Genomic DNA, 21,742 nt, shown 5'->3' on the forward strand with positions numbered 1-21,742 from the left:
ACAGTGACAGAATATGCAAACCACGCTAGAGATAACCTGTACGAGGTCAATTTAGAGAAGTACGATGGGTAAGTTTTCCACCTTAAGTTTTCCAGTGCTACTATTTTTTGTGCATATACACACAAATGTTTAGAGTAAATGGTATCAAGTAGAAGATGAGGATTAGCCTTTATCTAAAAAATGACTATTCGTGCATATGCAACATTTTATAGCTTTTGGGCTTGTTGGTATCCAAAATTCAGATTTTTTTTTTTAATGTTAGCCTTTTCTTATTCCTTCAAAAATTGGGCCAGTCTTCGGTTGGAAGGATAGCGTTGGATAATGAAATATGCGATACTTGACTGATAAATCTACTGCCATTCCAGAGCTGTAGCTCCCTACTGAAGAAGATATGCTAAAAAAAAAAATAAGCCTGTACATTTTTCGGGTCTCATATCATGCTTGCAGGGAACATGGGAACTTATGTATGACTTAAGTGTTACCAATCTGACTGCCCTTTTATGTCTAGGAAAACAACGGGCACCCGCTAATCTGTGATTTTAGTAGTCAACATCTATAAAAAAATATACTGGCAAGTGCCATAGCCCCTATAGGAGTGAAGAGTAACTATAACCTTCTATTTTATTTAAGAAAACAATCAACCGCAGTGGATTGGTGATTTTAGTAATTAACATCTATTTAAAAAAAAGGCCAGCATGTGTCCTATGATTCCTTAAGGGGTTGACTTTGTAGCAGATGTCGGGTCCAAACTTCTGGGTTGTGGGATGCAGAACATGATCCCATAACCCTCCTCAGCCCATCTTGCAGTGAAGATGTGAGATCTAGCATGTTATCACAAGATCTCCCACTTTGAACTAAAGAAGGTTTGCTACATCTGTTACATCCTTTGCCGTTCTGTTGATGTTACTGTTCAGTAACAGCGAAATAAAGGATGTACCAAAGCTTGTTTATTGCAGAGCAAGATCTCCCACTTCCATTGAGGGAGGTGCCACTTAGGGTTGTGTGATCCTACTTTGCATGCCGGGATCCCCCGCCGAGTTCAGACCCGACTTTTGCTTGTAGGTCGGGACCTTTAAGGGCGTAACCGCTTTGATAAATTGGGCGCATAGTTTTTTTTCTCTTAAAACATGAGGTTTTATATTATTTTGGATTAGAGCAAGAAAATGAATAAAAAATTGATGTGTTTCATGTTTAATATAACCTCACAGACCGGAGAATGAGCAAGCGCTCAAACAGTCACGTCTCCTGCAGTTAATTTGCTCTCATGTCACGAGAACTGTTGAGATTTTGTGTGTCTTCTAATGATCTCTCTCATCACCTGCAGCGTTGTTTGTGTTGGTGGCGATGGTATGTTCAGTGAAGTGCTTCATGGCCTCATAGGCCGGATACAAAAGGATTCCGATGTCGATCATAACAATCCCGGAGTCCCATTATCTCGTTGCAATATGAGGATTGGCATTATTCCTGCTGGTAAGGGGACTAATTATGTTCACGCTGACCTCATATTGTTCTGCTTCATTTGTGATTTTGTGACATTGACTTTTCTGCTCAGTGATGCAGCTCATTTTAATATTCCATATGTGACCTTGCACTGCTCACAAAGCTATTTTAAGTGTGGTACAGGGCTGGCATATCAAAATGATTATACATTCTGGTTCATGCAAGCATCAACGTAGATTAGACCGGGTGCATATCCTCATTAAGGGTCTCTGCTTCTGAGCAGGGTCACTTATGTCATCTTCTCCATACTTTAGACAATTGTTTTATACATTTATGCAGTTTTCCAGTAAAACATTTACTTTGTGTCGCTAATGGTTTAATAATGTTTACAGAATATGTATGACGTCAAATAAACAAGCCATTATTGAATTGTGATCTCTAAGCTACCAATTAAGGAGCAGTGTAAAGTGATTACAACTCCTCCTATTTCTGCTGTACATTACTTATCAGCACATTAATGCCTTTAGTGTTAAATCCTATGACTTAATCTCAAAGCTGCAAAACACGCTGTGTTCACATGAAAAAATATTTCATGCTATGTCCCCTAACTGAACTCTTGATCGGGTCCATGGACATTTGGACAAATGATCTGTAAGTTGGTTTCTGATTGTATGGCTTGAGATGTGTCTGATAACTTTAAAAAGGGTTTTCTAGTAATAGAAAAAACAATAACTGAAGGAAATGTCATTATAAATAAATTCCTAAATATTTTTAATTAGCAAATCACTATCATTTTGTCTAGTGAGGTAATCACCATAGAATTAAAATGACCACTGCCTTGTTACACTGACAGCCTTGTTAGGACAGATGCATGCACGCATGCACAGAAGGAAGCTTCGGTGCTATGACCTGGAGATACCTATGCCATGTATTCTCATTCTGAAAGACAGGTTGGACAGCAAAGTGAGCAGGCTCTTCTTACCTCCATGCCACTGGTATCTCCAGTATTGGGTTAGAAAGACATGGTGGACTGTAGTGTGAATAGCCTCTTCTTACCACCTCCGTAGCCCTGTTTTCTCCAGTATTAAATTAGAAAGACATGGTGGACTGTAGTGTGAGTAGCAGCTTCTTACCTTCGCACCTTTTGGGATCTCCAATATAAGATCAAAAACACAGGAAGGCTAGCAGTTTGAGCTGCCTTTTATTACCTCAGCACCTCTGGTTTCTCTAGCAATTAGATCAGAAAAATCAGCACCATTTTAGATCAGAAAGACATGGAGGACAGCTGTGAGCAGGCTGTTTGTACCTCAGCACTTTTTCTAGCTCTAGTGTGAAATCAGATAGACAGGCTAATAGCAGTGTGAGTGACCTCTTCTTACTTTGGCACCCCTGGTATCTCTAGTATTAGATCAGACAGGGTGCACAGCAGTGTGAGAAGCTTGTTCGTACCTCAGCACCCCTGGTGACTCCATTATTAGATGAGGAAGACAGGATGGTCAGCAATGTGAACAGCCTCTTCTTAGATAAGCATCCCTGGTATCTCCAGTATAATATCAGACTGTGTGACCACCCTATTCTGGTATCTCAAGTATTTGATCAAACACACAGAGAGGATAACAGTTAGTGCAGCCTCTTCTTACCTCAGCTCCCTTTGTATTTCCAGCATTTAATTGGAAATACATTGTGGAAAGCAGTGTGAGCAGCCTCTTCTTACCTCAGCATCCCTGGTATCTTCAGTACGAAAAGAAAAAGACAGGGTGGACAGCAAAGTGAACAGCCGTTTCTAAGATCAGCATGCATGGTATTATTGTTACCTGAGCATCCCTGGTATCTCCCTGTTCTATGGTAAGATAAGGTATTGACATGCACCATAATTATAGCGGTGTGTTATTTATGGTTCCTCTAGATGGGCCAAACTAGGCCGTCCAATGACCACTGATCAATTGTTTGCAAGTCTGTTTAAACAGAGCGACAAGAATACTTTGGGTACAGAATGATTGTTAATACGATTGTTCTGTGCACATATATCATGTAATTGGCAGCACATGGCGTTTTTACATGGGGAGATATGCTGTCAAAATCAATTATATTTATGCTGGCATAAAATCATCCCAGCCAATAAACAAGCATATTGCTCAGTCTTCTGTGAATTGCCTGCCTACTTAGTTGGGCCAAGTTCACTAGCCAATTATTGGTTTGTCCCATTGGGCCCTTACCTCCTTATGTGCTGTTTTGTTTTTTTTCCCCCCAGAAAAATGTTATTACATTTTCAAAAGTAAGCTACAATAAAACCGTAATAAAGAACAGAAAACTTTTCTTTTGCATAGTATAAAGTCATAAGAGAAGCTTTTATAGGTAAGCCTTTACAAGCAAATTGTATGTCAAAATTATGACTTAGTGCTGAGGAGAGAAGAAAGGGGAAGAGAAGCAGAAAGAAAAGTAGGGGGAGGATGTTTGGGTGTATCACTGGTTTACTCATTCAATGAGTAATGCTAGAGGAAGTTGCTAAGAGAGCTATGATGAGAACAATAGACCTTCTTTAAAGAATGTCCAGGAGTATTGGTCCCAGATAAGTGTGCTGTAGTTTTAATAATGCATTTATCAGGTGCAACGTATGCCGAGTTGAGGAATCCTCCCAGTGATGTATGCACTTTGTATTCATGAGTTGCTGGCTCCCCATGTCCATCCACTGTTTATTGACAATTGTCACAATTACTCTGCTCAGTGAGTGACTGTTTTGCTGCCCTATGGAATCTGGCTCTTTCTGAGTTGTCGGTGTTTTGATTGACAGCTCGACCGTCCAGTCTGTGACTGGGAGGTGCTGGGCTTTTCTCCAGGTGTTCTCTCTTCTGGAGATTGCCCAACTACATAACTAAGCTGTCGGCCTCTGATCCCTGCCAGATGAGTGTTTGCCTGATTCTGTTGTACTGAGTTCTGATCTTCCGCTGGCTAATCCTTTGACCCTTTGGACCATGTTCTAACTATCCCTCCGTCTTGTCCTTTTGCTTTGATCCACTATCTCCTGGTATTTTGACCCTGGACCGTGACCTGACTTGCGCCTTTGTCTTTCCCCTTGGTTTTCTATGTGCTCTCTTGGTACTGAGCCTGGAACGTCTGACTTCTCTGCCTCACGGTCTGTCCGTGATTAATGATTATTCATCCAAACTGCGCCATATTGGCCTGACATATCTGTTTTAGTTAACAACTGCATTTCTCGTGACTCAATAATTTTGGAGCATCTTTATGCAGAAGTGTCTGCTGTTCCTCTGTTATTCCTGTAAGACCTTTATGAATAACTTGACACTTGGATCTTACCAGTTGGACATGTGTCACTACAAACAGTGCCACTGTCCTGTCAGTGCTGACAGTATCACAACCATTTAAAAAAAGGAACCGTTACACCCAGTTGTCCGTTTATTCATACAGTTTATTTTTAAAAGGAACAAAATGGCATTGAGTTCTAAGAAGAGATTATTCAGAATTATTATATGAGTAAATTAGGGGTTTTCAAAAATTGGCTTATCAGGAGATATTACCGGTTTCCTGTATATTCAAAGGGAACCTGTCACTCGATTCATGTTGCCCATACCATTGCCAGCATGAATTGGAGCCAAGCTGCACAATTGCCAAGTAATGTTTTTACCCTGGAGCATTTAAAAAAAACGAAAAACGAAACATAGTTTGAAGAGACCTGACTAGTTTTGTTGCAGACCCCGGGTGGCTTCTCCCTGCATCACTCTAGTTGATTGACAGGTCTCTTCCTATGTATACAAATTGTCTCTTCAGAGAGGTAGAGGGCTGGAACTCTAGTGATACCTATTGGAAGTAGCAATCTTAAAAGTCAATATTAAACGTTTAATGAGCCTTGCCATGTGACTTCAAATAAAAGCCAAACCAAAATCTCAATGTTTTGGGGTGTTGCCTTCCTCAGAGCAAAGCATGAGATCTTATTTGGCTGTGTGAGAAGCTTCTGTCTGGGCTCTAATGGGCAACATTTCTCCTTTTGGTGAGTGGCATGCCAGTGTGAGGAGACTTATAAGCCATGCAAAGTATAAACTAAGCCTCCTCACACTGGCATGTCACTCTTCCTATGTACTGACACGGGAGAAGCCTGTCAATCAACCAGAGTGGTGTGGAGAGAAGCCAGTTGGGGGCAGCGACGGACTAGTCAGGTTTTCTTCCTGTGATTCCCAGCAGTCTCTTCTCTGTTTTCTCTAAAACCCAGAAGCTTTCAGAGAAAAACATACCTGGCTACGATCGCCCAGGTAGACTCTGATTCATGCCATGGTTTGGGCAGCCTGGGTCTAATGACAGGTTCCCTTTTAAGGGTTTGTGCCGGCTAAAGCATTCTCACGAGCGCTTTAATCATTTGTTGGATTACTTTGGGGTTCTCCACATTTCATGCCAGATTATGAGCAGGTTGTATTATCTCTTGGTTCCTGGATGTATACAAGTGTAAAACATGTAGCTGTAAAGTTCAGATGCACATTTAACCAAGTGAACTATACAATCTAGTGTCCTATGATGGAAGCTACAGCAATTTAAATCTCCGTAATATCTGCAGAAACAGATGTACAGGGTACAACAAATTGCTGTCATGGACCCAGTGTAAGAGTTTGTTTTTTTCTACTTATTTTTGTGGCTATCATGCTGCCTCTTTGTAGTGTCTTGACGATAAATGATTAAATGTGGCCCAAGGCTTGGCAATAAATGAGAGACTTTAGCGGCACTGTACTCATCCTTGTAATGATGAAGTGTACTCTCTTGTGCATTGCCTCGCTCTTATAAATGTTCTTTGGACCGGTTACACAGCGATCCCTTATTAGTCAACTTCCCACCCCCTTTTACTTTTATACACAGCACAATTTCTTTCCTGAGGTCTTGACTTATTGCTACAAACTGAAAATATAATAAATACCTCCGAAATCCTACTGCTCTGTAAGGCAGAGGTTTTATTAGTAATATGTCAAAGACTGAGATTTATCTGATGTGTTGACTTGAGCGTATAGTTCTATTGAAGCACCATTTTTTTTCTTAAGACCTGCAAAGACTAATCCTTTCTTGAGAAGCATATGCCCTTGGAATTACATTAAACTTTTTATGTGTGCAGTGATAGAAATAGGGCCGCTTCTGCACAGCGGTTTGATCCATTGCGGCTTTTACTACAAGCTTAGTAAAACTGGATTTAACACACAGTACAGTAGCTTGAGCTGGGCAGGGATCCAGCTCTTCTCCACAGAAAGGAAGAAAGAAATGAAAGTTGCCAATTTTCTGTCCATTTCAGGGAAGTGAAACCTAATCTCATAACCAGCTGAACTATCACGGTTTTATTTTGATTTTCAGTGGGCATATTTTACTGAAGTCATTCCTTTTTTCATTATGTCCTATATTTCCTATCTTACTTAGTTAATGATCTTGGCAGACCACCTTTACATGTTACTTGCTTCATAACAAGTTGGAAAGGTGGGAGTAAACAGGTTAAACATGGACACTATTGACTCCTTGTAACGTGATAAAAAGAGCAAATGAAGAACAATGTTTTCAATAATATTACTGACCTGTATGAGAGTTAATAAGAGTCCATCACATTGAATAGTCTAGTTACTCTGCGGAATCAATTAACCACCATGGAAACAAAACGGGGTTCAGTATTTTCCTCTGCTTTTTTGGTCACTGGTTTATTTGATGCTTTTTTTTTCTCTATTTCATAATAAAACAAAATGCATTTTTTTCATACAGCCAGGAGCTGAATTTGACAACTAGATGGTGTTTAATTAGTTTTTCTCCAACTGCAGTATAAAATGATTGTATTTCTCCAGGATCCACAGACTGTGTGTGCTTTGCTACTGTAGGCATCAATGATCCGGTGACTTCAGCCCTGCACATCATTTTAGGTATGTACTGTACATTATAAATGCTTCAGGGCCATATTTTTCATTTTTTTGCTGTTTTTCTCTGGTACCTAATGCTATTAAAAATACAAGACGTGAGCAGAACATAGTGCACTATTGCACTTTTTATGCAGTAATGCCTAGACTTTACTGAGCCCATATTAAGCCTAAGGAGAGCAGCCATGTGCACTGCTCTTCTTTCCCTTCATCTTGGAGATCAGCGGCATCCTCAGTACCTGAAGTCCCACAGAACAAAACTTCAGACTCATGTCTTTAAGGCTTCATTCAGATATCTGTGTTTTTTATGTACGTGTTCTGTGTTTTCACAGAACATGTTCCCATTATAATCTGTGAAGTGGTTCACATGTCTGTGTTTTTTTGGGGTAAGTGGGGGTGTTTCGGACTGTCCCCCCAAAAATCAGAGGCATGTCCATTTTTGATACACGTCACAGATCAAAATTATCCATACTAGTTTATAGAGCTGTGAAAATCATGAACAGCACACCGATGGCATCTGTGTGTTGTCTGTGATTATCTTTGTATTGGATAGGAGGAGATTTGACATTTATTTTTTTTTTTAGTTTTCACACGTGAAAATCTCTAATAAAACACAGATGGCAACAGGGTTTCACTCCTGACCAAACACTAATGAATCTCTGGTCATTTTTTGTATACCAAAAAGATTACAGACAACTGAATGAGGCTTAAAGGGGTTTTCCCACAAACAAAAGTTCATTTTAATCAATAGATCTTGGCATAATAATAACTTCCACAATTGGATGTGTTCAAATAAAATGTTCCTGTGCTGAGATAATCTTATAAATGTGCCCCAGCTGTGTACTATGTAATGGCTGTGTCTGACCATGCGGGAACATGGTGTGATCATACCACATCTCCTGGGCAGGGGAGGAAGCAAAAGAGAATACAGACATTACAGCACAGGATCACAGCTGATTCTTTTTCTGAGATAAAACATTTCTCTGCCTGTTTATAAACAATGTTTTACTTCAAAGCAAGAATCCTCTGTGATCCCATGCTGTAATGTCTGTATACTCTTTTTCTTCCTCCCCTGCACAGGAGATGTGGTATGATCAGACCATGTTCCTGCACAGTGAGACGCAGCCATTACACAGTGAACAGCAGGGGCACATTTATAAGATTATCTCAGCACAGGGACAGTTTATTTAAATACATTAATTTGTGGAAGTTATTATTATTCCATGATAAAAATTAACTTTTGTTCATGGGAAAACCCCTTTAAGGCTAATTTCAAACATCCTCAAAACGCTGACCATGCTCAGGTGGCATTACCGACCACTGGGTCTCTTGACATGAGGCAGATAGCTCATGGGGGGATAAAAGGAGGCAGTTTGCTTAGGTTGACCGCTTTGCTGGATGTGTGATTTCGGCTCAACATGTCTGAAACTTTAGCTGCACTTTCGCAAAACTTCTGTTTGGGATTCCAAACATGGGTCTGGTTCTGATTAGTTGGAGTCAATGGTTCTGAGACCTGGTTGGAGAGAGGCAAATAGGAGTAAGAGGTGGTCCAGCGATATGAAGGCTTGCAGTCACAGGTATAAAACATAGCATTTATTAAACCATTTAAAAGAAGCTCCAAAAAACATTAATGACGTGCAAATCAAGTACTAAAGGCAGGACCTACGTGTTTTGACATGCGTCTTACTCTTGGTCTCACCTATGAACTATAACGGCCAATCTGTCCTTGTTACATACCCCACAACACGCAATAGGTCTGTTTGAATCATCCCATACATTGCTTGCTTTTAACTCCAATTCTTGTGCTATGTGTAGTCACAGTATTACACTTCTCCATAGGCTCTACCTTGTATGGAGGCTTAACCTTTTTCAAGTGAATGAGACCCTGCTGTAATTCCAGGCAAAAAGCTATGGACAAACGTGCTCCATTCTATTTAAATAAATAATCAGACCCCAGTCCAGAGCCTCTCGCCTAGCCAAATCCGATATCATACTTTGCACTGATGAGGAGCAACACCCTGAAACACCGTGTCTACAAATTGAGATTCTGAATTGGCTTTTATCCCAAGTCATATTTCAAGGTTCGTTAAAAAGTCGATATTGACTTTTAGGATTGCTGCTTCCTTTGCATATTTAATTTCCCAGAGGAACATGCATGTCATATATAAGTCTCCTCTCTCTGACATGCCAGGCTTGGCTTGTCACTCTCCACAAGGAGAAGCATTACCTCTTATAAAATCAAGAATTCTTTTTAAATGATTGACGTTCAAATCTTTGAGAATATAACATTTTTGTGCTTTTTGTACTTTTTCAACAGGTGATTGTCAGCCGCTAGATGTGAGCTCGGTTCACCACAAAAAGATGTTTCTTAAGTATTCCGTGTCATTATTGGGCTACGGTTTCTATGGTGATGTGGTGAAAGGCAGTGAAAAGAACCGCTGGCTGGGTCCAGCTAGATATGACTTTTCAGGTAATAAAACATAACCTATGTGTTTTACATAATAGACGTACTGCTGCTCTGGCATATTTCATTAGCGTAGCTTGTAAGTCCTGGACAGTTGGCGCTGTAGGCCATGCTTGTATAATACCGCCTGAGCATTGTCATACTGAGCTTAGCCTTAGTGTTGAGCTTTTTTCTTTTCTTGCATCCTTTAATCTCCTGTAAAGATTTTGTCACATCTACTGATAAAAGTTTAATCATCCATCACGGGAAGTAATTCCGATCTGTATTCAGTTGCCATTTATCAAATCTTTCTTTTTCTAAAGAGTAATGTTTAGAATATGATGTCCCGGTAGGAAAATTAAAAATAAATTTGCACAAAAGTCATCTAAGCTGTGATACGCAATTAAAAATTTAAATGTAATTTGTGGATTAAGAATTCTTTTGCTGAGCAACAGTGATCTATCATTTCACTGTGCTAAATCTCTCAGATACTCCATATTCTTAAATAGAATTATGGAAATTGTATTTATTGTTGTGTTCATTATTTTATGTCTCTGTGCATCCTAACGCCATAAATCTTGGCAGTATACTTCAGTAAAATTACCTTTACTCTTAGATCAAAATTAGGCTGAAAACAGATTACAGCTTGCAATCATTGATTTTATTGCCATTTTTGTACCTTTTATATTATTACACTGGATTCACTCATCCCAGGTTTGATATTGTGTCACAAATATATAATGACATACATTTATATGAAAAAGTTTGGGGACCCCTAATAATCATAAGCTTATTGTTTTATAAAAATTGGTGTTTTTGCAACAGCTATTTCAGTTTGATATATATAATAACTGTTGGACACAGTAATGTTTCTGCCTTGAAATGAGGTTTATTGTACTAACAGAAAATGTGCAATCTGCATTCAAACAAAATTTGACAGGTGCTTAAGTAAGGGCACCCTTATCATTTTCTTGTTTTAAATACTCCTACCTACTTTTTACTGACATATTAAAGCACTTTTTTTTGGTTTTGTAACCTCATTGAGCTTTGAACTTCATAGCCAGGTGTATGCAATCATGAGAAAAGCTACTTAAAGTGGCCACTTGCAAGTTGTTCTCCTGTTTGAATCTCCTCTGAAGAGTGGCATCATGGGCTCCTCAAAACAACTGTCAAATGATCTGAAAACAAAGATTATTCAACATAGTTGTTCAGGGGAAGGATACAAAAAGCTGTCTCAGAGATTTAACCTGTCCGTTTCCACTGTGAGGAACATAGTAAGGAAATGGAAGAACACAGGGACAGTTCTTGTTAAGGCCAAAAGTGGCAGGCCAAGAAAAACATCAGAAAGGCAGAGAAGAAGAATGGTGAGATCAGTCAAGGACAATCCTCAGACCACCTCCAGAGAGCTGCAGCATCAACTTGCTGCAGATGGTGTCACTGTGCATCGGTCAACTATACAACGCACTTTGCACAAGAAGAAGCTGTATGGGAGAGTGATGCGAAAGAAGCCGTTTCTGCAAGCACGCCACAAACAGAGTTGGCTGAGGTATGCAAAAGCACATTTGGAGAAGCCAATTTCTTTTTGGAAGAAGGTCCTGTGGACTGATGAAACCAAGATTGAGTTGTTTGGTCATACAAAAAGGCGTTATGCATGGCGGAAAAAAAACACAGCATTCCAAGAAAAACACTTGCTACCCACAGTAAAATTTGGTGGAGGTTCCATCATGCTTTGGGGCTGTGTGGCCAATGCCGGCACCGGGAATCTTGTTAAAGTTGAGGGACGCATGGATTCCACTCAGCATCAGCAGATTCTTGACAATAATGTTCAAGAATCAGTGATAAAGTTGAAGTTACGCAGGGGATGGATCTTTCACAAGACAATGATCCAAAACACCGCTCCAAATCTACTCAGGCATTCATGCAGAGGAACAATTACAATGTTCTGGAATGGCCATCCCAGTCCCCAGACCTGAATATCATTGAACATCTGTGGGATCATTTGAAGAGGGCTGTCCATGCTCGGCGACCATCAAACTTAACTGAACTGGAATTGTTTTGTAAAGAGGAATGGTCAAAAATACCTTCATCCAGGATCCAGGAAATCATTAAAAGCTACAGGAAGCGACTAGAGGCTGTTATTTTTGCAAAAGGAGGATCTACTAAATATTAATGTCACTTTTCTGGTGAGTTGCCCGTACTTATGCACCTGTCAAATTTTGTTTGAATGCAGATTGCACATTTTCTGTTAGTACAATAAACCTCATTTCAAGGCAGAAACATTACTGTGTCCAACAGTTATTACATATATCAAACTGAAATAGCTGTTGCAAAAACACCAATTTTTATAAAACATTAAGCATAAGATTAATAGGGGTGCCCAAACTTTTTCATATAACTGTATAATGTAAATCAAACTTAATTTAGGTGTGTAAGTAAAGAAATGCCTGATCTTGAGAAACCTACATATAGTTCTGATGGCAGGGGTAAAAACTGCATATGGTAGCTGTAATAAGCCACTAGACAGCGATGTGCACACATTGACAATTGGCAGATTTTTCTGCAGCAAAAACTAGGGTGTTGGCAAGGAAACCTTGGCATAAATTACGCTCCTTTTCACGTATTTTTTTTATGCCTTTTTACTTGCTTTTTTCCAATTCATTTGAATGGATGAAAAATGCTGCAAAAATACCTATAGAATTGACATGCTACAGATTTGATAAAACACTTTGATGGATTAAATCCGAAAGAAAAAATAAGCAGCATGTTCATAATATTTCTGAAATCTCATTCACTTTGCTGGTACTGTAAAATGCTGCATTTTATTTCCAGCGGAAAAAAATGCAGCATATGAACAAGCCCTAAAAAAGAATCTGTCATCAGGTTTTTGCAATCTAATCTAAGAGCAACTTAATGTAGAGATCGAAAACCCAGGGTTGTTTCACTTACTGCAGTGCCTGCTGTAGTTTTGATAAAATCACTGTTTTATCAACAGGAGATTATCATAAGAGGACTAGTAAACTTGCTGCCATGTAGTCCTCATGAGCTCTGTATAACCGTGCCCTCACTGATGTATCATACCCAGAAAGCTGTCAATCAGTGGTGTGGGCGGGGTTATACAGAGCTCAGCAGTCAGAGAACTGCTAAATCTGCAGCAGATAAAACATGGATTTTGTCAAAACTTCAGCAAGCAGCCCAATAAGTTATACATAGCTGGATTCAGGCTTTCTACCCCTACGTTTTATTTCTCTCGAATCAGGTAACAAGAACTTGGTGTCAGATGCCCTTTAATTTTATCATTTGGTTGCAATATAATATTCCTTGGTATTTTGTTCATTGTAATATATTCAATGCTCCCACAGTTTCAATAAGGTCTTATCTGTAAAATTGTTTGTTGTGTGACAAATAATTTAAAAAAGTCACAAGCTGCAGTCTGTGAACGTTATCAGTGCTAGTGTTGGTAACAATTTTAAAAAATGTAAATGAATCTGGTCAATGTTAAATGTTGGATATGTTCATTTTCCAAAAATTGTGGCCAAGAAAAAAAAAAAAAACGCAGTGCTCCCCCAACGTTTGAAAGCGGAATTACAATTGTTGGATATAGCTCCACCTCAAATCCTCTTTTTAGAAAGGGATTAAATGAGTTATTCAAGTATTTAAAACTGATGGCCTTCCCTTAAAGGGGTTGGCTACTTCATTTTGTCAAATGTGTTAAGGACATTAGATTGTGGCACTTAGTAATATGTATGTATTACAGATTCTTCTCCTGTACTTGTTAGTACAACCTTCCTCACCTACTGTACAGAGATCCTGTTCTTTTAATGACCACTGATAGAGAAGTATCTGACCAGATTTGTCCATCCGTCGCCTCCTATTGAGAAACTGCTTTTCCATGTGAATTGTTCTTCAGTTGGAAATGCAGATGGGCAGGTCTGGTAACATAACCCTTTATAAGTGGCCATCTTGAGAACAGAAGAGTAGATGATGTTTCTGATAATTGCTTATCAAAAAAATGAAATATGCTTAATCGCGCTTCTTTTATCTTCTCGCATGGAGTTAGCTTAGTAGCTGAGCTTGCTCTACACAGGGTAAGTGCCAGATGTGTTAATCAGCTAGTATCTTCTACCTTTAATGCAGCAAACAGAGCTAGCTCTATTCGCTGCTTGGAATCGACTTAAAAACCACTGTCAATCTTTGATGGTGGCATTTAAATTGCCCAATCCCAGTGGGGCATCCATTTTGTTTAATGTCCCCATCGGTACCATCTTGGTACTCTTGTTCAGTTCAACCATAGAATCGCTTCATATGAGACCGTGATTTTAACAATCTAGTACAAGTGTTCAGACGAATGCAGGTTCAAGTCCCCTATGGGGACTAAAAAAAAAAAAAAAAAAAAAAAATCCTCATTTAAAAATAAAGAAATTAAAAAAAAAAGTCATATAATATCACTGTGTACATAAAAGCCAGCTCTGTCAAAATATAAATTATTTCACCAAATAAATAAATGGCATAAAAAATGCTGGTTTTTGGCTGCCATACCTCCAAACAAAAAAAAAAAAAGCTATAGAATCTATGAAAAAGTCACACATACCTCAAAGTGCTACCATTAGCATTTACAACCCAGCACAAATAAGACCTTCACCACTTCTAGAGTAAAGCGTTTTTGTTTGTGTTTTTTTTTTTTTTTTAAAGCAAATTTTAAATGTTTTGTTTCATCACTTATTTAAAACACAAAACCCAAAAACTAAATGTTTAGTATCGCTCTAATTATACTGACTTGAAGAATCATTTTGCTTTTACATATTTTTACTGTACAAGGAATGCCCATAAAATTGAAATCCAAAAATGAATTTTAAAATTGTATTTTCTCTCAGTACTTTATACGTTAAAGTGAATGATGCCGTTCAAAAATACAAAAAAATGAAAGCGCAAAAATGAAAAATGGCTGCTTCATTCAGGGTTAATCTCCCTTTGTTAAAAATTATCCAGTGTAGCATGGGTCTTATAAATTGGAGTTATACAGCAAGGCTTTGTGTACTGAATTCATGAATCTGGCAGTCATTTGTGCTTGTCATGTTATAAAGGTATATCTTGAGTCATACCTAAATCATATGTTTGATTTATCATTGAAATGTAAAATAACTACAGACACACATTAGGAGGACTACACCTTGTGAAATTTTTGAGGACATTTTCTTGGTTTTGGCAAAATAGCAGGGAAGAGGGAGAGGGAAAAAATATCAGCTCACCCGTTAGTAGACAGCTGGAGGCTCTGTGTTGGAGGTGATCCGACAGCGGAATAGCCTTGGTTCCAGGCAATCACTTGGAATATAGAGCAAGGAAAAAGAGAGCACCAGATATCAAGCGGATCTTCATTAAAATATAGCTTTTATTGGAAACTTATAAAAGCAGCCATGTCACAAGGACAAAACACGGAATACTAATCCACAGAGCATGGTAGTCCCAACGCGTTTCAGCTAAATGTTAGCCTTTCTTGGTTTGTTTTTGGTGCATGATTACTACTTCCAGAGAGAATATTGTTGATTGGGGCAGCATGGTGGCTCAGTGGTTAGCACTGCAACCGTGCAGCGCTGGGGTCCTGGGTTCAAATCCCACCAAGGACAACATCTGCAAGGAGTTTGTATGTTCTCCCCATGTTTGCGTTGGTTCCTTCGGGTTCTCCGGTTTCCTCCCACACTCTAAAGACATACTGATAGGGAATCTAGATTGTGAGCTCCAGTGGTTACAGTGCCGATAATGTCTGTAAAGCGCTGTGGAATTAATGGAGTAAAATAATGTAAATTAGAAATGTCTACTGTGAGAAGTTTAGCATAAAAACTACTATATAACTTTTCTTGTTAAGAATGAGGTTTGCGGAAAGAATATAATCTGATAATGTTAGTGTAAATACTAAATAGTCCAATAAGGACACTTTAGAATGAACCTTCGACACAGAATCGAGCCTGAGAATTGAGCAATAGGAGCACAGGCCCAAATTAAGTGCTAGAAGTCAACATCTTCCTGATAATATCTGAAATGGATCAATAATGGAATTTATACACTATTTATACAGTCCTATAGGGGACTTAAGGTCCATGTATGATGCAGTCTAAACAGGCTGCCTATCATCTGGGAATGAGCAAAATATTAATTTGTTGGGTGAAATATTCTTTTGTGTTGCACAAAAGATCATCCTTCTTGGCTCTGCATTGTCTAGTGTAAACAGGACCTGCGCTGCTGAGAATAAAGGCAGCCTGTTTGCACTGACAGACTTATTAGGCCACGTTCACATGTTAAGTATTTGGTCAGTATTTTACATCAGTATTTGTAATCCAAAACCAGGAGAGGAACCATCAGAGGAAAAGTATAATAGAAACACTTCACCACTTCTGTATTTATCACCCACTCCTGGTTTTGGCTTACAAATACTGAGATAAGAAATGCTCTAAAAACTCAATGTGTGCACGTGGCCTTACTGAACGTTCAGTATACACCTTTTGCATGGCTAAGGTGTCAGTACCCCATTCCGATCCCTCAATTACACCACTTACCACCCCTTTGCATGATTTACGGCTCTCCCCTTTTCACAGTAAGCGCTGCCTGAATTGAATCCCCAGCCCTGAATATGCGGACACAGCCGGAGCTCAGTGAGCGCACACTCAGTGTCAGTGTGGGCACGCTCTCATCCCTCTGTCTGATTTGATTCAGCCATTTTGTATAGGAGGGTATTGATATATATCCTGTTTTCTCGCAATGTGCACATAGGAAAAAGCCTTCATCTATGAGAGTTTGCTAGCCTATCCACTCCGCGATTTGTTACCATCTGGTAGGGTACGCGGCTGCCACTCTTTTGGCGTTCTTTCTGTCTGTACAAAGCAGTCTTTAGAAAGCACAAGTGGAAAACTGACACAGTAAAGTGTCAGCCTGCACGGTCAAACAGTCCCCTCTCCACACAGGGAGGACAAAAAGAGAAAAACTTACAAGCATCAATTAATAAAAGGTGTAAAAAGCAATCTTGGCCATCCATCTTGTCACTGAATCGCAGGCTGCATAGAGGCAGTGGTACTTGAAAACCGCCTCTGTGCAGGCTGATACGTGGTGACAAGATGGATCACCATAAAGCTTTTTACACCTCTTTCTAATTGATCTTGGCAATCCCTTTCTCGTTTTGTCTTTTTGTGCTTTTGTGTGTACAGCTTGTGCATATGGGAAATATTATTTCTGGTATATCTCAGAAAAGAAAAAGGAACAAGTATTTCATAATGCATCTCCGCTAACATAACCCACCATACAAAAGGGCCAGATGCTGGGAAGAGGAGGGGTAAAAGACACAGGGAAAGAGGTTGGAACGATGTGAAGAATGCTCCTCTAAGGATTAGCTGCCCACTTTACTATGATATGGAGTACAACACAGATCAGTTCCTTGTTAGATAGCGGTAGCAGCGCCCACTTCCGCTGCAATCCCTACTGGTGCCCAGGAGGGTCCATGTAGTTGTGCAAACATAATGAAGATGGTACAATCTCATTAGCACTGTGGCTGAGCGTAATCCAGAATCACCAGATAGTTGTGGGATTCTTTTTTCTTTTTTTCAAAAGTCAGAGGTGTAACACAGGGAGATACAGAACTAAACGGGCGGCCCTCCAGGATAAATTACCCCATGGTGATTCTGGATCATACTCGACCACAGCACAGATTGAATCTTCCCACCTTCATTTAGAATACTTTGCATGCGGGAAATGTCACATTCCAATTCAATAATGCTCAATCCAATAACAAAATATTCCAAGAAAATCTAAAGGAAGAAGAAAAGCCAACTACAGAGTCACTACATGTTCCAACAATAAGGCTACAGGGATTGTGTACTTTGTCAAACAATACACTTGATTACAGTAAAACTCCAAAGGCCCTGTCTCACATAGCGATATCGCTAGCGAGATCGCTGCTGTCACGGTTTTGGTGACGCAACCCTGACCTCACCAGCGATGTCGCTATGTGTGACACCTTGCAGCGATCAGGCCCCTGCTGTGAGGTCGCTGATCGCTGCAAAGTGTCCTGGACCAATTTTTGGTCGTTGGCCTCCCGCTGGCCAGCACACATCGCTGTGTGTGACCAGCGGGACCAGCGATCAGGCTGGTAACCATGATAAACAGCGGGTTACTAGGGGCACGCGCGCACTTAGTAACCCGCTGTTTACCATGGATACCACTCTGCTACGGTGCGCGGGAGGTTACCGCTCACGGTAGCAGAGTCGTATCCATGATAAACATCGGGTTACTAAGTGCGCGTATGCCCCTAGTAACCCGATGTTTATCATGGATACGGCTCTGCTAAGGTGAACGGTAACCTCCCGCGCACCGTAGCAGAGTGGTATCCATGGTAAACATCGGGTTACTAGGGGCACACGCGCACTTAGTAATCCGATGTTTATCATGGTTACCAGCCTGCTCCTGCTTCAGCAGGCTGGTAACCGGGAGCAGGACATCGTGGAACGATTCTTTCCACGATGTCGCTGCTCCCCTGATCGCTGGTGAGCCTGCCTGTTTGACAGCTCACCAGCTATGTATTAGCGATGCAGCAACGATCCCTGACAGGTCGTATCGTTGTCGGGATCGCTGCTGCATCGCTTAGTGTGACGGGGCCTTTAGAGGTGATTTTTCTTCTTTTTTTCCCAGCTATACATATGGCCGAACATTATCAGTGAATCTAGATTACGTTTTGCTTACATCTGATAGTTACTGTTCAATAAATGTGAAATTCCATTCTCTTTGTTATCAGCATTAAAGTTCTATAATTGATCCTAATAATGTCATTTCTTTTATATTGTTAGGTTTAAAGACGTTTTTGTCGCATCTTTACTATGAAGGAACTGTCTCCTTCCAACCAGCAAAATGGGCTGTGGGATCTCCAAGGGACAAAATCTGCTGCACATCTGGGCAAGTGTCTTTATAACTTTGTATTTGACAAGTACACTGAAGTGAGGTGTTATTAGAACGGTTCTGCAGCTGTTGGTTTTATGTTTTAAGGGCTTGTACACTAATACTAAACATTTAAAGACTATCTGTAACAGATTACAGCAGCGGTCCATTCACCTATTAGTCAAATGGCACAAAGAGTATTGTCTTATGTCTCTAAAACAAATGATGAGCGGACCACAGGACCGCCCCCTGACGCACGCCTCTGCCTCTATTGAGTTCCGGCTGTCAATCATTGAGGATGGCGAGGGGAGTAGATTTTAATATCCTCAGTATGCTCTATTCTGTCTTTGATTTGCTCTCAGTTGCCTGCTTTGCTGTGGGTTGAAATCCTCTGTAATAGCTACATGTTAATACATAGGCAATTGCTTGATTCTTCCAGAGTTCCTAGTCTAGAGTGCCCAGATTATGTAGAGATGTTGAGAAGCGGATTTGCTGCACTACTGGCGTCTCAACAGATATTGATGTCAGAAAACATTTAAGATAGTGGTTCTCTTGATGAATAAGTGGGTACACTTCGAAACACGTTGAGCATAAAACCATATTATCTACTCCACAATGTCAAGTGTTTTCTGACATTTTTCTGTTAAAACCTCAGCAGAGCAGCAAATCCACTTCTCCACATCTCTTCATTTCTAAGTTGGCTCTACCAACCTGGGAATCAGAAAAGCAAAACGAAAATAACGAAAAATAGACCACTAAATTTATACAAAGAGTCAAAATTTATTAATTAAGGGGTAATGACCAGCACAAGGGGAGGGGGTAAAGTGCAAAGTGCAGACAGTAAAAAAACCTTAAAAATAGCTCGACACAGCAGCTGCCATAAATGATATATAAATAATATAGTTGTACCCAATTTTGCAAACATGCTCGATGGGTGGTACAAAAAGCAGATATACAATCAGGGGAGTGTGTATCAATTAATACATATTGTCAAACTCAATGTACCAAATAATGTTAACTATAACACCCTGTACAAGTGCCAAAAATGGTTAAAGGCCTAATACATTGCCTTACATACTTGATATTGTATGGTACCATCCACACTCATATGTCAGATAGTAAAGGAGTTACCATGGCCCTGTATATACATACCGGGGGGTACGGCGTAGAGAGCGTGGAAAGGCAGATCAGGTACAGGAACATATATTGTAGACTGCACACGTGGAGCAATGCCCCGACGCACGTTTCGGTTTCCCTTCGTCAGGAGCCTCCCCTGATTGTACATCTGATTTTTGTACCACCCATCGAGCATGTTTGCAAAATTGGGTACAACTATATTATTTATATATCATTTATAGCAGCTGCTGCGTGGAGCTATCTTTAATGTTTTTTACTGTCTGCACTTTGCACTTTACCCCCTCCTTTGTGCTTGTCATTACCCCTTAATTAATAAATTTTGACTCTTTGTATAAATTTAGTGGTCTATTTTTCGTTATTTTTGTTTTGCTTTTCTGTGTTATTGACGATTTGGCCCTGACTTGGTCCGTGCTTTGGTAGTTGAGAATCTTTGTATACACATAGACAGGCTATAATATATTTTATATACGTTCCCCCTTGGGTACATATACTACCATTTCTTCATGAATTGTATTTACAACCTGGGGATCAGTAGCAGCTGGACCTTTTATTTCTGAGCCCTTGTAAGTGTTGAGCTTCCTCACAACACCATCAGGTTATCGGTTTCCTCATAATTAAATGCCTGTTGTCTGGATAACACCCTATTTGCAGTTCTTTGTCGCTCCAGTTTTTATTCATTCAGATTATGTAACTCTCAGTCGACAACTATTTCTCCCGATTGCTCCATAAAAATGCATATTCGCCCCAGTCAAACGTTCATGCTGTATTGGTACAGATCGATCAGAATAATGATCCTTCTGTCCCTATACAATTTATATCGGCTTGTGTTAGCAGGCCATTAAACAAGTGGCAATTAACTCTGGCGTACCTACTGATAAAGGAAACGGAGGGAAAGCCTGGACTTGCTGTAGTCATCTCGGTACTTGCAGTTGTGTTGTCTGGGCTCGTTACATTCACATCACTATAAGTAGTCCCATCCCAAAAGCCATCTGCTCATAGTGCTTTAGCCTTGTTAAGTATTGGTGTGCAATTCCATTTAAGAGAAATAGTTGTAGTCTTTTCTAACAAGATGTTTTGCTGTTCCAGGTGCTACATTTGCAGACAAAGTAGCAAGCAGCTGGAGGAGCAGCAGAGAACGAAGACCTGTGGGTTAGAAAACAATGGTGAGGCCATGTTAATGAATCATTAATTGTGCCTCATTCTGGCACAGAGTATTTTAACTCCTTTGTAAATACTGTCTTTTCCAACCTGTGATTAGACTTTACTTCATACACATGAAACAGTCAGTAGGCAAAATAAAAATGTTTAGTATAGAAAGAAAGGAAAGCTCGTGGCAAAATGAACTAATACAGCATTGCCATTCTATCAATCGAACCTCAACTTGTTTGTGATTTAGGGGACCCGGGTGAAAATAATTGAGACTTTTAACAATGATAACCTATTAATATACATAAAATAAGACCATGTGTTGAAATATTTTCCTATATTCTAGCTTTTTTTCTCATTATGGTTAAAAAAAAAAAAGTTCTCTGGGCAAAATTTAAATTCTTCCAGTGACTTGGTATATTGGGAAAAAAAAAAGGCTATGCTCACCTACTAGCAAATACTTTGTTTCAAAATAGGCTGCTATGTAATCTTCATTTACACCGTCAGCAAGACGTCACCATTTAAAGGGGTTCTCCAAGATAGAGATAAAATGCTCCCTGATATAATTCAAACTGTTCAAACTGCAGTCTGTCCTAGTCACATGTTGTTACGGGCTGTTGACTGAAGACGAACAGCACCCGAGACATGTACGAGAGACTGACCAGAGCTGTATCTCGCATACCTCAGTCAGCGGTTGGGCGCACGTCTGTGATATGTGGAGAAGTATGTCTTAACCCACGTTGTGCTCAACAAGGAGATCTCTAGTGTCATCATC

The 21,742-nt window shown here is 39.8% G+C and overlaps 1 protein-coding gene across 2 annotated transcripts in view; it reads left to right on the forward strand.

Annotated features, from left to right (window-relative positions):
* The window catches only part of CERK (ceramide kinase), a 101,845-nt gene that overhangs the window by 61,891 nt on the left and 18,212 nt on the right, over positions 1-21,742 (forward strand). The window contains exons 6-11 of one of the 2 annotated variants that reach the window (XM_073652140.1): positions 5-68; positions 1,325-1,470; positions 7,260-7,334; positions 9,646-9,798; positions 18,597-18,702; positions 20,908-20,984. In XM_073652140.1, the coding sequence (XP_073508241.1) occupies positions 5-68; positions 1,325-1,470; positions 7,260-7,334; positions 9,646-9,798; positions 18,597-18,702; positions 20,908-20,984 (621 nt within the window). The remainder of the gene's footprint in view (positions 1-4; positions 69-1,324; positions 1,471-7,259; positions 7,335-9,645; positions 9,799-18,596; positions 18,703-20,907; positions 20,985-21,742) is intronic. The other variant, XM_073652141.1, reaches the window with a different exon arrangement.

Source organism: Phyllobates terribilis, unplaced genomic scaffold (genome assembly GCF_046119375.1).
Source record: "Phyllobates terribilis strain yellow unplaced genomic scaffold, ASM4611937v1 Scaffold_11__3_contigs__length_659146591, whole genome shotgun sequence".
NCBI classification, from domain to species: Eukaryota; Metazoa; Chordata; class Amphibia; order Anura; family Dendrobatidae; genus Phyllobates; species Phyllobates terribilis.